Source organism: Nyctereutes procyonoides, unplaced genomic scaffold (assembly GCF_905146905.1).
Source record: "Nyctereutes procyonoides isolate TBG_1078 unplaced genomic scaffold, NYPRO_anot_genome, whole genome shotgun sequence".
In the NCBI taxonomy this organism is placed as follows: Eukaryota; Metazoa; Chordata; class Mammalia; order Carnivora; family Canidae; genus Nyctereutes; species Nyctereutes procyonoides.
The window spans coordinates 15,518,412-15,532,917 of record NW_026575126.1 but is presented as its reverse complement, the minus strand read 5'-3'; the positions used below and the strand labels follow the sequence as shown (position 1 = coordinate 15,532,917).

Below are 14,506 nucleotides of genomic sequence, written 5' to 3'. Positions count from 1 at the left end.
GTTTTGCTCAAGGTTTATCAGTTTTATTGTTTTTCTTTTTTCCAAAGAACTCGCCCCTGGTTTTATTGATCTGTTCTATTGTCTTTTTCATTTCTAGATCATTTATTTTTCTACTCTGATTTTCTTATTTCTTCCCTTCTGTTGGCTTTAGGCTTTGTTTGTAGTTCTTTTTCTAGTTCCTTTAGATGTAAAGTTAGGTTATTTATTTGAGATGTTTCTTGCTTCTTAAGGTAGGTCTGTATTGCTATTTACTTCTCTTTTAGGACCCTTTTACTGCATTTCAAAGGATTTGGACCATTCTATTTTCATTTTTATTTGTTTCCACGTACTTTTTCATTTCTTCTTTTATTTCCTAGTTGACCCATTTATTGTTTGGTAGCATGATTTTTAATGTCCATCTAGTTTGATCTTTCCAGACTTTTTCTTATAGTTGACTTCTAGTCTCATAGTGTTATGGTAGGAAAAGGTGTATGGTATGACTTCAGTCTTCTTATACTTGTTGAGACCTACTTTGTGACCTACTGTATGATCTATTCTAGAAAATGTTCCATGTGCACTTGAAAAGAATATGTATTCTGCTGTGTTAGGATGGAATGATCTGAATATGTCTGCTAAATCCATCTAATCCAGAGGGATCCCTGGGTGGCGCAGTGGTTTAGCGCTTGCCTTTGGCCCAGGGCATGATCCTGGCATCCTGGGATAGAGTCCCACGTTGGGCTCCCTGCATGGAGCCTGCTTCTCCCTCTGCCTGTGTCTCTGCCTCTCTCTCTCTCTCTCTCTCTCTCTCTCTCTCTCTCTGTGCCTTTCATAAATAAATAAATAAATAAATAAATAAATAAATAAATAAATAAATAAATAAAATCTTTAAAAATAAATAAATAAAATAAATCCATCTAGTCCAGTATGTCATTCAAAGCCATTGTTTCCTTGTTGATTTTCTGTTTAGATCATCTGTCCATTGATGTAAGTGGGGTGTTAAAATTATTATTATTGTATTATTATTGATTAGTTCCTTTTTTCTTTGTTATTAATTGTTTTAAATATTTGGGTGCTCCCGTGTTAGGTGTATAAATATTTTTAAGTATTTGAATTCTCCCATATTAGGTACATAAATATTTACAATTGCTATGTCTTCTTCTTGGACTGGCCCCCTTATGATTCTATAAAATCCTTCCTTGTCTCTCATTACAGTCTTTGTTTTATTTTTTATTTTTTTAAAGATTTTATTTATTTATTCATGAGAGACAGAGAGAGAGAGAGAAGCAGAGACACAGGCAGAGGGAGAAGCAGTCTCCATGCAGGGAGCCTGATGTGGGATTCAATCCCAGGACTCCAGGATCATGCCCTGGCGCAGAAGGCAGGCGCTAAACCACTGAGCCAACTAGGGATTCCCCACAGTCTTTGTTTTAAAGTCAGTTTGTCCAATATAAGCATTATTACTCTGGCTTTCTTTTGACATCCATTTGCACGATCAATATTTCTTCATTTCCTCACTTTCAATCAGGTAACTTCAGGTCTAAAATGAATCTCTGTAGGCAGCATATAGATGGGTCTTGTTTTTTATCCATTCTGAAACTCTACACACATAAATGTTTAGTCCATTTATAGTCAAAGTAATTACTGATAAATATTTATTTATTGCCATTATATTACTTGTCTTGGGGTTGTTTCTGGAGACGTCTCTGATCCTTTCTTGCCTTTCTCTCTTATATTGTTTGCAGATATATTGATAATGATATATTTGGATTTCTTTCTTGTTATTCTTTGCATGTGCCTTAGTGGTTTTTGATATATGATTACCATTAGGTTTGTAAATAACCCCTTCTGCACATAGCAGTCTATATTAAATTGATGGTAATTTAAGTTTGAACCCATTCTTTTCTACTCTTCTCTACACACTTTAGGTATATTTTATTATATTATATATCTTTTTTTGTGAGTTCTTTGAATGATTTTCTTATTTTTGATAAAACTAATTTTGTGTTTCCTGCCTTTATACTGTCACTTTTGGTCTTTCCTTTCCACTCAAAGAGTCCCCTTAAATACTTCTTGCAGGGCTGGGTTAGTTGTCATGGATTCCTTCCATTTTGGTTTGTGTAGGATACTCTCTATCTATATCCTTCTATGCTGAATGATAGCCTTGCTGGATAGAGTATTCTTGGTTTCAGATTGTTCCCATTCAGCCCTTTGAATATATCATGCCACTTTCTCTGGCTTGCCAAATTTCTGTTGATAAATCTCCTGCTAGCCTTATGGATTTTCCCTTGTAAATAAAAGACTTCTTTGTCTTGCTGCTTTTAAGATTTTTTTTATTAGTAAATTTTGCAAATTTAGTGACAGTATGTCTTGGTCTGAGCCAGCTTTTGTTGATTTTGACAAGGTTCTCTGTGCCTCCTATATCTGGATGTCTGTTTCCTTTCCTGGATTAGGGAAGTTTTCAGCTATTATTTCTCCAAATAAATTTTCTGCCCCATTTTTTCTCTCTTCTTCTTCTGGGACTCCTATAATACAAGTGTTATTACATTTGATGGAGTCACTGAGTTCCATAATGCTTGCTATATATATTTGTTTTGCATAATTCTTCCTTCTGTCTTTTGTTCAGCTTTATTGCTTTCCATTATTTTGTCTTCTAAGTCATTAGTTTCTTCCTTTGCTTCTTCCAAACTGATATTCATTGCATCAAGTATGTTTATAATCTCACTTATTGCACTCTTCATCTCTGATTGATTCTTTTTTTTAAACTCTCTTATCTCTGTGATAAGGATCACGCTGATGTTTTCTCTTCTTTTTTCAAGTTCAGTGAATATCCTTATGGTCATTGCTTTAAATTCTCCATCAGGCATGTTACTTATATATGTTTTGCTTTGGTCTCTAGCCATGACTTTATTTTGTTCTTTCATTTGGGATAAATTCCTCTGTATTCTCATTTTGTGTAAGTCTCTGCCTACTTCTCTGTGTTAGAAAAGCCAGTTGTATCTTCTGTTCCTGGAATTAATGGCCTTATGAAAAAGAAGTCATATAGTGCCCAGGGCCTGGCACTTCAGGGAGTTTCTCCTGGCACATGTGTGCTGCATGTGCTCTGCTATTGTGTACTGGCTGCTCTATCTGTTAGGCCATTTATTTGCAGAGGCTCCTCTGAGTGATGTGGGCAGTATTTGGCTCTTGGCCTGAATGTGGTGAGTTTTAACTAGGTATGCTCTGGTATGTTTGTGAAATGAGACCTGTCACCACCTCCACCAGAACTGAGGTTCTGCAGAACTCTCTGATTGGGAGACCCGGTACAGACAGGGATTTTTGCTGGTCTTCTTGGGGAGCCTGCTGTGCTGGGACCAAGGCAAGTGTGACTGAGAAAGGCAGTTCCATCAGAGTTCAGGATGGTAGGGCTTAGTGTAAACAAGTTAGGCAGCCAGTGTCAGTGCTGCTCACTCCTTCCCACAGATGACTGTTTATGCTGAAGGGTGCAGGAGGCAAATAATGCCAGCTAGCTCCTTTGTTCCCAGACAAGTGTCTCTTTGAACACTGCTTCTCAGGGATTTTCTCTAAGAAGAGTGTATAGTGGCCCCCACTTTGTGCCCCAAGCACTCTTTAGGTTGATGTTTCCATTCTATATGCTTCCAGGTTGTTTGCCCACCTTCTGCCCAAGAGCAGCACAGTGCCCTTTGGGCTCTATCCCAGCCCAGCCTGCTGGCCTTTAAAACTAGGCTTTAAGCTCCACTGGTTATAAGAACTCATGAAATTCAGCCCTTCTCATTTTTCAAGCCAATAGCTCTGGGGAAATATTCTTGTGCATTCCCCTGTGTGCTTCTCTCTCTTGCCTTTTTCCACAACCAAAGTTTCCTTCCTTCCACAGCAGTCAAGATTCACTTCTCCCCTAAACCATGTCTCTGCCCTTCCTGCCTTCTTCAATATGGCTTCTGTCCCATTAGTTATGGAGTTTTTTCTATCAGTTTCAAGTCAATTTCTGGGGTATTTGGATAATTTGATAATTACCTTGTTGTATTTTTGGGCTGAGAGGAATCTGGCATCCTCCCATGCCACTGATATCTTACTCCTCACCAATACTGGTGAAACTTGAAGACATGCCATGTGAAAGGAGCCAGACACAAAAGAACAAATGTAGTATAACTACTTATATAAGGCACCTAGCGTACTCAAATTAGAGGCAGAATGCAGAATGATGGTTGCCAGGGAAAACAGGGAGGGGGAAAAGGGTGCTATTTAACGGTATAGAATTTCAGTCTGGGAAGATAAACAATTCTAAAAATAGATAGTGATGATAGTAGTGCCCAACAATGCAAAGGTATTTAATGCCACAAAACTGCACATTTAAACACTGTTAAGATGGTAAATTTTATGTTATGTATATTTTGCAATAAAAAGAAAAGAGGGAATAGAGGTAGACAGAAAAATGGGGGGGGAAGATTGTAAAGGAAGGCTGAGGTAAGGAAGTAAAACATCTTCAAGCATCACTTTTTCTTCAAATTTTGCCTTTGTTTATTCAGGGTTTACAAGGACCCCCTGGGAGTACAGGAGAGAGGGGACTTGAAGGAGAACCAGTAAGTTTATCTTTGTACTTTTCTAATTTACTTTTCTGTTATTGCCCTCTTGTGCTATGGCTGGTACATTTTTGAAAGCAGCATTTATCATGGGCCTAATTATATAGAAAATATATATATAGAAAATGTGGTTTTTAGTGCCTTTCTGGCCTCATATAGTCAGATTTGGTCCTGTTTTTCTGGAACTGGTAAAACTTCACATATTTCTATTTTCAACAAGGATGGCTCTGTTTTATTGACTTGCAGAAATTTTCTTTGTGAATGGCTTGCTGTTCTTAAAACGATTATATTATCCTGCTACACACACACACAAAATCAGATTTTTGAGACCAATTCTGTAATAAAATACCATACAAAGAAGCCAAACTCTACATCCAATGGGCCTAAATGTACAAACATGACAGAAATACAGTTCATCAATAATTCAAAAACTTACATCACGATTTCAAAAATGTAATTCAATTATAAAATTTCCATGGAAAGTAATTGTGAAAAGGAAAGATTTTGTCACGGTTACTCTTTCACTTATTCTTTATTGCCTATGAAGTCATTTTTCTAGTTAATGGTATCAGATGTAATATGCTGTAACATGTTTGTAAGATTTATAATACAATATAGTCTTTCAAACTCTACTGGGTTGATTTTATCTATTAGTTGACCAGAGGCTTACAGGTGGCCTTTGCATAATTCATTTAGCTAGTAGCAAGTGGAAAATTTAACAGTCAAAGAGCTATTCTTACTAAATTGTATTCATTTCCTCCTTTACATATTTAACCTATGATATAAGTTCTCTAAGCAATAAGTAAATATTTGAATGTATATATAATTCTTTCCAAATGAAGAATTTTGGATACAGTGTTGATTTTTTTCAAACTAAACTCCTCTTGATTCTCTCCTTGTTTTGTATCTCTTGCCATCACAATCCTAATATTTATTTGACCAAAAATAATGCAATTTTTGATCAAATATCTTTAGCATTATTTATTTAAATATCTCTTTGAAAAAGTTTGTAGCTCTTTGAAATTAGAGACTGTTTCTCTCACCTTTGTAATCTTGCCTAGTATAATGCCTTGCATATTAGATCTACTTAGTGTATGTTTGTTAGACTCAGTAGACAAAGGGTCATTTGCCCAAAAGCATAATCTTTTAGTCAGTAATATTAGATGAAGGGAAATGCAATGAAAGCTAACTTAATCTTAATAAGGAACACATTTAAGTAAAGTATGTCAAAAGAGCTATTGCAATTGCAGAGATAATATCTTAGGCTTTATATAAGGAAAGACTTGTTACTGTAGACATAAACAACTAAATAGTTTAAAAGCACCTAAAAATTGACATTCAGGTCACCGGGTCCATGGGGCTGGTAAATAGAATATAAATCAGTTTATAGTGGATATGACAGCTTTGTTTTATATGTTTGAGCTGCCTGGTTAAATCATAGAAAAGAAGTAAATTGGCAAAATGAAGTACACAGAAGAGATGTTGAAACATATTATATTTTGAGAATCATAAACTAGAGAGGGCTCCATCTTTTCTATAGTCAGCACCTATTAGAGTTGTCTCTTATTAAGTACCTGTAAGTAAGTATTGAAGTTTCATTCTAATGATAGAAATATCCCAATTAAATTATCACAGAGATAAGTGGATATTTACAAACTGAGATAAATGCTGTGAATTATAGGAATTCAGTTTTTAAAAAAATATGTAACAGAGAAACAAGAAAGGCTTCCAGAGGAGAAACATTTGATCTAGGATCTCAAGGATGAATAGCAGTTACATAGGCAAAGATGAGAGAGGCTATTTTAGAGAGAAGTCATGAGTTGAGAGGAATCTCTACATACTTATTTGAAGATCTAACAGAAAGCTAACACGGAAAAAATAAAAAAGAAAGGGATGCCTGGGTAGCTCAGCAGTTGAGTGTCTGCCTTTGCCTCTGGAATTCGGGGATCAAGTCCCGCATCAGGCTCCTGCATGGAAGCCTGCTTCTCCTCCCTCTGCCTATGTCTCTGCCTCTCTCTGTGTCTCTTATGAATAAATAAATAAAATCTTAAAAAAAAAAGAAAGCTAGCATGGCAATGGCATAGTCAAGAAGTATAAGATGAGGATGGACAAGGAAGCAGGGGACAAAGCATAGAGCTTTGTGAGCCCTACTCCCAAGGTTTGTATTTTTATCATAAGAACAAAGGGATATCATTGAAAAGATAAAGACTAGTTTATGATCATATTATTGTTTTGTAAAGATCATTCAAACAAATTAGAAAGGACTAAAAATGGACAAGAAATCCTTTTGTTGCAATAATCCAAAAAGAGATAGTAGAACCCTTTTGATAGGCAGAGAAAAGACGTGGATAGCTATAAAAGATTCAGCAGGAGATAAGAAATCAACAAGAGATAGACTGTCCATATATAAAGTGATTCCTAAGTTTCTGGCTGGCCCAAATAAATATTTTTTATACCTTTACACATTGAAAAACTACCTTTAAAAAGGAAGGTGAGAGGAATGCTATAGTTTCTAAAAAATCAATTCTTGATACTTTTGCTTTAGAATATGTACTCCAACTTAAAAACTATTATTTTTTAGGTATACTTCCTTATTTGAGTACCAGAAGTCACTTCCACTTACGTTAAAAGATAATAGACAGAATTCGCAGATTAATTTAAAGTATATGATAAAACCTGATGTTAACTTACTTATGAAGATATAAAAAATGGCAAGTATTCTAGAAACAAAAGATCAAAAATTAGTGTCTTGTTATAATTTTGACAGTACTAAAATAAGACAAAAATAGCACTGACAGAAAAAGCTAAAGATGAATTTCAGCTACATACCAGAAAAATGAAGTAAAATTCAACTACATATAAAAAGAATTAAGTGAATGAAATGAAAGACAAATGAAATGAAAGAAGAATTACAAAAATGGCAAAAATCACTTAATATTAAGAAGGCTATAATATAGCATATTACAGGTATAATAGGAAAATGCTTAAAAACAAGTACTCAATAACATTCTGCAACTATTTTTGATTTGTTAAAAATTATAGTAAAATGGTTTCTGGTCTGAACTGTAAGGATCTTGGAAGCTGTCATCCCTCTTCTTACAACAAGGAAAAAGCTGAGCAAACTGAAAATCAACAACTTTTTAAACTGTTGAGGTCAAAGGACCAACTGTTGCCTGAACACTGGAGAGACAGACAGGAGGATACAGAGAACCACAGCTTACCAGAAGCAGAAGTCCATAACTGGATGGTAGGAGCACTTTAAACTATAATTATATTTGTCAATTTAAAGTTGACAAATTGCTTAAGACACAATTTAGGCCATCAAAATTGTTTAAAAACTAAGAGGGGACCCCTTATGTTCCTGAATTTTACCACCAAGAGAACTGCTAGGTTCTTACTACAAAGTTCAGAGACATACCTGTTTCTTCATGTAACAGTGGGATGGGAAAAGAAACCATTTTTGAAATACACTCCGAGTTCTCTGTTCTCCTTAACAAAGCTTACCCACAAGGGAAATCATTTTATCAGAGCCAGACTGATTTGGGTTTTGCTGAAGCCTACTGAACTTGGGAGAAGAGCAATTCCCAACCCTAGCTGCTTCTAGTCTTCAACATGGAGGAAAGGAAATACCTCAACTCAAGGCTCACTAAAAGACTGAGATGTAATTATAAAACTATAGAGTGCTTCTCCTCCCTTATAATTTACCATCACATTAATAGGGGTTGTATATAATAGCAGAGGACTATAGCTAAAACAACTGCAAACCCGAACCCTATTAAGGCATCTCTGGGAAAGCCTAAAGACAACAGACAAGACAAAAACAATGACACTAGGAGGAAACTTAGCTTCTGGCACCATAATGCCACAACAGTAAACACAGCCTAATTCTCAGCAAGATAACTTAAAACCTTACACTAAAGGCCTATTTACCTCAGGTCTTTTCACCTTAAACATCATGTCTTTCAACAAAAAAATTACAGGGCATGATAAAAGGGGGAAAACAGTCTGAAGACACAAAACAAGAATCAGGAACAGACTCAGATATAGCAGAGATTTTGAAATTTTCAGACTAGGAATTTAAAAGTAAGATAGAAGGCACCTGAGTGGCTTAGTTGGCTAAGTGGCTGCCTTTGGCTCACATCATGATCCCCAGGGTCCTGGGACTGAGTCCCACGTTAGGCTCCCTACTCAGCGGGGAGTCTCCGTCTTCCTCTGCTCCACCCCCCCCCCCGCCCCCGTTATGTGCTTGAGTTCTCTCTTTCTCTCTCTCAAATAAATAAACTTTTTTAAAAAGTGAATTAGAAATAGACTGTCTCAGACAAGCAAAAACTGACAGAATTTGTCACTAGTAGACTTAGCCTTATAAGAAATGTTAAATGAAATTCTTTAGAGGGAAGAAAAGTAATACAGATGAGAATCTAGGATAGAAGAAAGGAAGAACTTTAGAAGGAATATATAAAAGGAAAACCAAATCTTTTCTTTCCTAATAATTCTTAATTGTTAGAATAGGTAATTTATACAAAATAATAATCACAACAGTGTATTTAGTCTCATACCTTATGGTTGAGTGTAGTGGTATAGTGTTATTTGAAAATAGACTTGGATCAATTGTGAATATACGTTGCAAACTCTAAAGAAACCACTAAAAAATCTAAAACAAGTATAATTGCTATGATAAAACAAGAGAGAAAATGGAATCAACTAAAATTCACTGTTAAAATACAGTGGGCTAAAAGAGTGGAAGACAAAAAAAAGAAAAGAAAGAACAAAAGTAACAAGTAGAAAATAGAAACAAAAAATAGTAGATATGAACCCAACTATGTGGAAAACCCCAAACAATTGACAAAAGCAAAAACAAAAACAAAAAACCAAACCTCTCCTGGAACTAATAAGCAATTATAACAAGGTTGCAGGATATCAGGATACAAGATTAACATACAAAAGTCACTTGCTTTCCGTATACCAGCAACAAGCAATTGGAATTTGAAATTTAAAACACAACACCATTTACACTAGCATCAAAAATAAAAAAAGGGAGTAGGTATAAATCTAACAAAATATATACAGAATATATGAAGAAAACTACAAAACTTATTAAAGAAATAAAAGATCTAAATAAATAGGTATTTCATGTTCATAGATAGGAAGACTAAATATTGATAGGATGTCACAACTTAATCTATAGATTTAATGCAATTCCAGTCAGAATACTAGCAAGTTACTCTGAAGATATTGATAAATTCTTAAATTCATATGGAAAGGCGAAAAAAAAAAAAAACAGAAAAGCCAAAATATTAGTAAAGAACAAAGTCAGAGGACTGGCACTACCTAACTTAAAAGTTAACTTAATATAATGCTATAGTATTTAAGACAGTATAGTAAGAATAGACAAATAGATAATTTGAACAGAATGGTGAGCCCAGAAATAGAAGTCCAAAAATATAATGAAGTGATATTTGACAAAGTTGCAAAGGCAACTCAGTGGATAGTCTTTTCAACAAATAGTGGTATAAAAACAAAAGTAAAAACAAAAAACAAGGATTTAGACAAAAAAATAACTAAAAATGAATTATAGATCTAAATTTACAATGTACAGCTGAAAAACTTCTTTAACATGAGAAAATCTCACGGACATTGGATTTGGCAATGACTTTTTATGTGTAACATCAAAAGCATGATTCATGAATGGAAAAATTGGTAAGTTGGATTTCATTCAATTTAAAACTTCTGCTCTGTGAGAGACATGTTAAGAGAATAGAATGAAAGACAATGTGACAATCGGGAGAAAACATTTGCAAAGTGTATATCTGATAAGGGACTTGTAGAAAAAACTCTTAACAGTTAACAGTTAACAGTAAGAAAACAGTAATAGAAGTGGACAAAGATCTGAATAGACAATACACCAAAGACATACAGATGGCAAAGAAGCATAAGAAAATATGCTTATCATTATATGTCATTAGAGAATTGCAAATTAAAACAATAACATACCATTGCACACCTGTATGAATGGCTAAAATCTAAAACACTGACAATACCAAATGTTAGCAAAGTTGTGGAATAACAGGAATTCTCATTCACTGTTGATGGTAATACAGAATGGTATGGTAACTTTGGAGCACAATTTGGGAGTTTTTTACAAAGCTAAACATATTCTTACCATTATGATTCAGCAATCATGCTCCTTGGTATTTACCAAAATGAGTGGAAACTTAATGCTTACACAAGAACCCACGCATGAATGCTTATAGCAGCTTTATTCATAGTTGCCCAAAGTAGAAGCAACTGATATGTCCTCAAAAGGTAAATGGATAAACAAACTGGTGCATCCATACAATGAAATATTATATATCAATAAAAAAGAGCAGTTAAGCCTTTGACAAAAAGAGGAACCTTTAAGTGCATCCTGATAAGTGAAAAAAGCCAGTCAGTAATGTCTAAATACCAAATAGTTCCAACTACGTAACATTTTGGAAAAGGCAAACTATAGAGACAGTAAAAAAAACAGTGGTTGCCAGGTGTTGGGGGAAGAGGATCTGGAATGAATCCTCCATTCCCATGGATTCCCATTTTCCAAATGGGAAAATATGGGAGCAGTGAAACTATTTTATATAATACTGTAATGATGGATACATGATACTATGCATTTCTCAAAACAGAGTGAACCCTAATGTAAAACTATGGGCTTTAAACAGTAATAGTGTACAATAGTGTACAATTATTGTACACTAATTGTACCACCCTAATGTAAGATGTTGTACAATAATTGTACCATATTTATAATTGTATATAATAATTGTACCACAATTATTGTACAATAATTGTACCACCCTAATGTAAGATGTTAATAATAGAGAAAATTGGGGAGGGATGGTATATTAGAACTCTGTACATTTTGTTCAATTCTTCTGTGAACCTAAAACTTCTCTAAGAAATAGTCTATTAATTGAAACAAAATATTCCAGTAATGTCAAACATGGTTCTGTAATAGGGCAAAGTAGCTTATCTTATATCTACACCCAACCTACAAGGAAACACCAAAACAATAGAAGCATAAGAACCATAATATGAGATGCCACTGTCACATTATCTAACACTCAGAAAGTTTTAGCTAACATAGTAAATGACACAGAATGATCATATAAGGAAAGAAAAGCATTTAAAGAAAATTTAAATAAATCCTCCAAAATTTATAAAAACTCCAAAGATTTAATTCTGTATTTTTCAATTTCTGAGATAGGGTAATATAATGGCAAAACATAAAATAGACATTTTTAAAAATCAGTTTTTCTGTATACAATAATAAAATATAATAGAAAAAATATCCCACTCTAAATAGAAACAAAACATAATAATTAAGAATAAACTTAATGAAAAAAAAGAATAAACTTAATGAGAATTTGATGGGACACATATGAAGAAAACATCAAAAATTCATTGAGACCTAGAAACAGATTTAAGTAGAAAGTCAAATTATTGTCTAACTAGAAGACTAAGTATTTTTAAAATTAATGTATTTATTGGAGTTAACATAATCCCATTCAAAAATCCCAGTACCCATATTAATCAGATGTGATATTTAATTATTGTAAGAACAACTCATGAGCAAGTAAAATAGCTTAATATTTTTAACCTACTGTAAAAGGAGGATTAGGGCTAGTAGATTTTAAAAGAAATAATATAGAATTATTACATGGAAACAGATGTTTTAACTTAGGTGTGATGGAAAAAAGTCTTTAACATTAAACTATATACAAATTTTAAATTTCTCCCATCCCAATTTTTTGCATGCACAAAGTTTTAAGGAAATACAGCAAATGTCAAGTGGTTATTTTGGGTCATTTTTACTTTATGTGTTTCTAGGTAATCTCCAGTGATCATATTTAGGGGGCAAAAGGTTATCTTTAACAGTGTATTTTAAAAATTAAATGACAAACTACATACGAGGCAGATGTTAATGGTAAAATAGGATGCTAAGTTTATGTCCATTACACATAAAAAACTCACATAAAATTTTTAAATGACTCCCAAAATACATTGGCAAAGCAACATGATCAAGCAACACATAGAATATCACAGCTGATAAACCATAACAAAAACAATATTCAACCTTGCTAATAGTCAAATATATTTGAAATTGTCCATCAAATCACAGAAGAATTTAAAAAAATAATATTCTTTGTTGGCGTGGATTCAAGGAAATAGATTTTACTCTTATATATTGCTTGTGGAATGTTATTACCACCTTTCAGGACATTTACTCAACTTGGTGACCAAATAATGGTACATTTCAGACTCTGTTGTAAGGGAGAAAATGCAAAATACAGACAGACTTCTGCACAGCCATGTTGCTCTCAATGTGTTTATAATAGTGTAGAAACACATGCTGAGAATTCATAAATGTTTAAATATCATACATAATGTTTAATAAGCCGTAACTGAAAAGCACCAGTGGCCTCTGAATACCTTTAGTAGCTATACTATTGAGTAGAAAAGACATCTGTGACACTTGCATGCCAACCTTGCAATCCTACCATTCAAATGTTTATCTTAGCTATTTGACAGTCTCACCTAATGTTACAGACCTTCACATTCACTGATAGTTGAACATGCATATTGCAAATCCAATAAAGTAAAATTGTACTGCAAAGGAGATATAGAAACAATATAAAGGTCTGGAAATGAAGAAAATAACTAAATTATGGTACTGCAGAATATGAAATAAATGGAATATTACGTAGCTGTTGGATAACTTGTTATGAAGTATTTATAAGAGTAAAGTGTCTATAGACCTAAAGTTTTTTATTAAGTATGCTCCCACAATAGTGTTACCCCTGAATGGTGGAATTATGGATGTTATACTTAGTGGGGTTTTTTTGTACTTTTCATACTTTTCAAATAATTAAAACGAACATTACTGACTAACCATTCAGAAAACAGTTTAAGATAACTATCCGTAGCACATTTTTTCTTTCCATTATTACATTTTTAAATTCACAAAACTATTATGGAGTATAATCTCATAGGTAATTTTAACCATCTTGTTATTTTCTGAATCTAAGAAAACAGCTTCTTTGTGCCAACTTTCCAGAAAGATCAAAAACTACAAGTAGCCTCTTTAGATGGTTAGAGAAACAGCATTATATTGTTGTTGCTAAATAAGTACTAATCAATCAGTCAATAATAAATAAGTACTAATCCATCTAAAATAATTCTAGCCAGTTAAATGGCTTTCACACTCACCACAGAAGATCATTTTGGTTTAGCAATTTAATGTTTATGCAATAAACTAAATATTCAATGTTTGTTTACTTAAAATTATACTATTCAGTATGACAGTGACCAAGATCCCATTACAGGTCCCAACCTGCATTTTGTTGCATCTTAGTGATTATCTCATATGTGTAAATATTGTTATATCTGTTCACATGAAACAGAGAAACTGTTGAACTGGACGTACTACCATAATAAAGTATGACATCAAGCAAATACTGATATATTTTTACTTCTTTGAAGATCGTATATTTGCTTCTTTAAAAATGCTATTTTGCGGGCAGCCCGGGTGGCTCAGCGGTTTAGCGCCGCCTTCAGCCCAGGGCCTGATCCTGGAGACCCGGGATCGAGTCCCGCATCGTGCTCCCTGCCTGGAGCCTTCTTCTCCGTCTGCTTGTGTCTCTGCCTCTCTTTCTCTCTCTCTGTCTCTCTCTCATGTATAATTAAATAAACCCTTTAAAATTTGTTTAAAAAATGCTATTTTGCTTGTCACATATTTGCCAGGAATATTCAGTAGAAATATAATCAACATATCCACTAAATAAGATAACTTGTAATAGTCATTAGCATGATATTTCATCCTTATTTGGTGCTTAATAAATGTTTATTGAATGAATGAGTGAATTGGAGAACAAAAGCAAGAAAGGTACTGTCCTTTCTCTTTTGAATCCAAAGGC

At 33.9% G+C, this 14,506-nt stretch overlaps 1 protein-coding gene across 1 annotated transcript in view; it reads left to right on the top strand.

The window, feature by feature from the left end:
• The window catches only part of COL24A1 (collagen type XXIV alpha 1 chain), a 384,669-nt gene that overhangs the window by 236,467 nt on the left and 133,696 nt on the right, over positions 1-14,506 (top strand). The window contains exon 33 of the mRNA XM_055339781.1: positions 4,503-4,556. Coding sequence (XP_055195756.1) covers positions 4,503-4,556 — 54 coding nt within the window. The remainder of the gene's footprint in view (positions 1-4,502; positions 4,557-14,506) is intronic.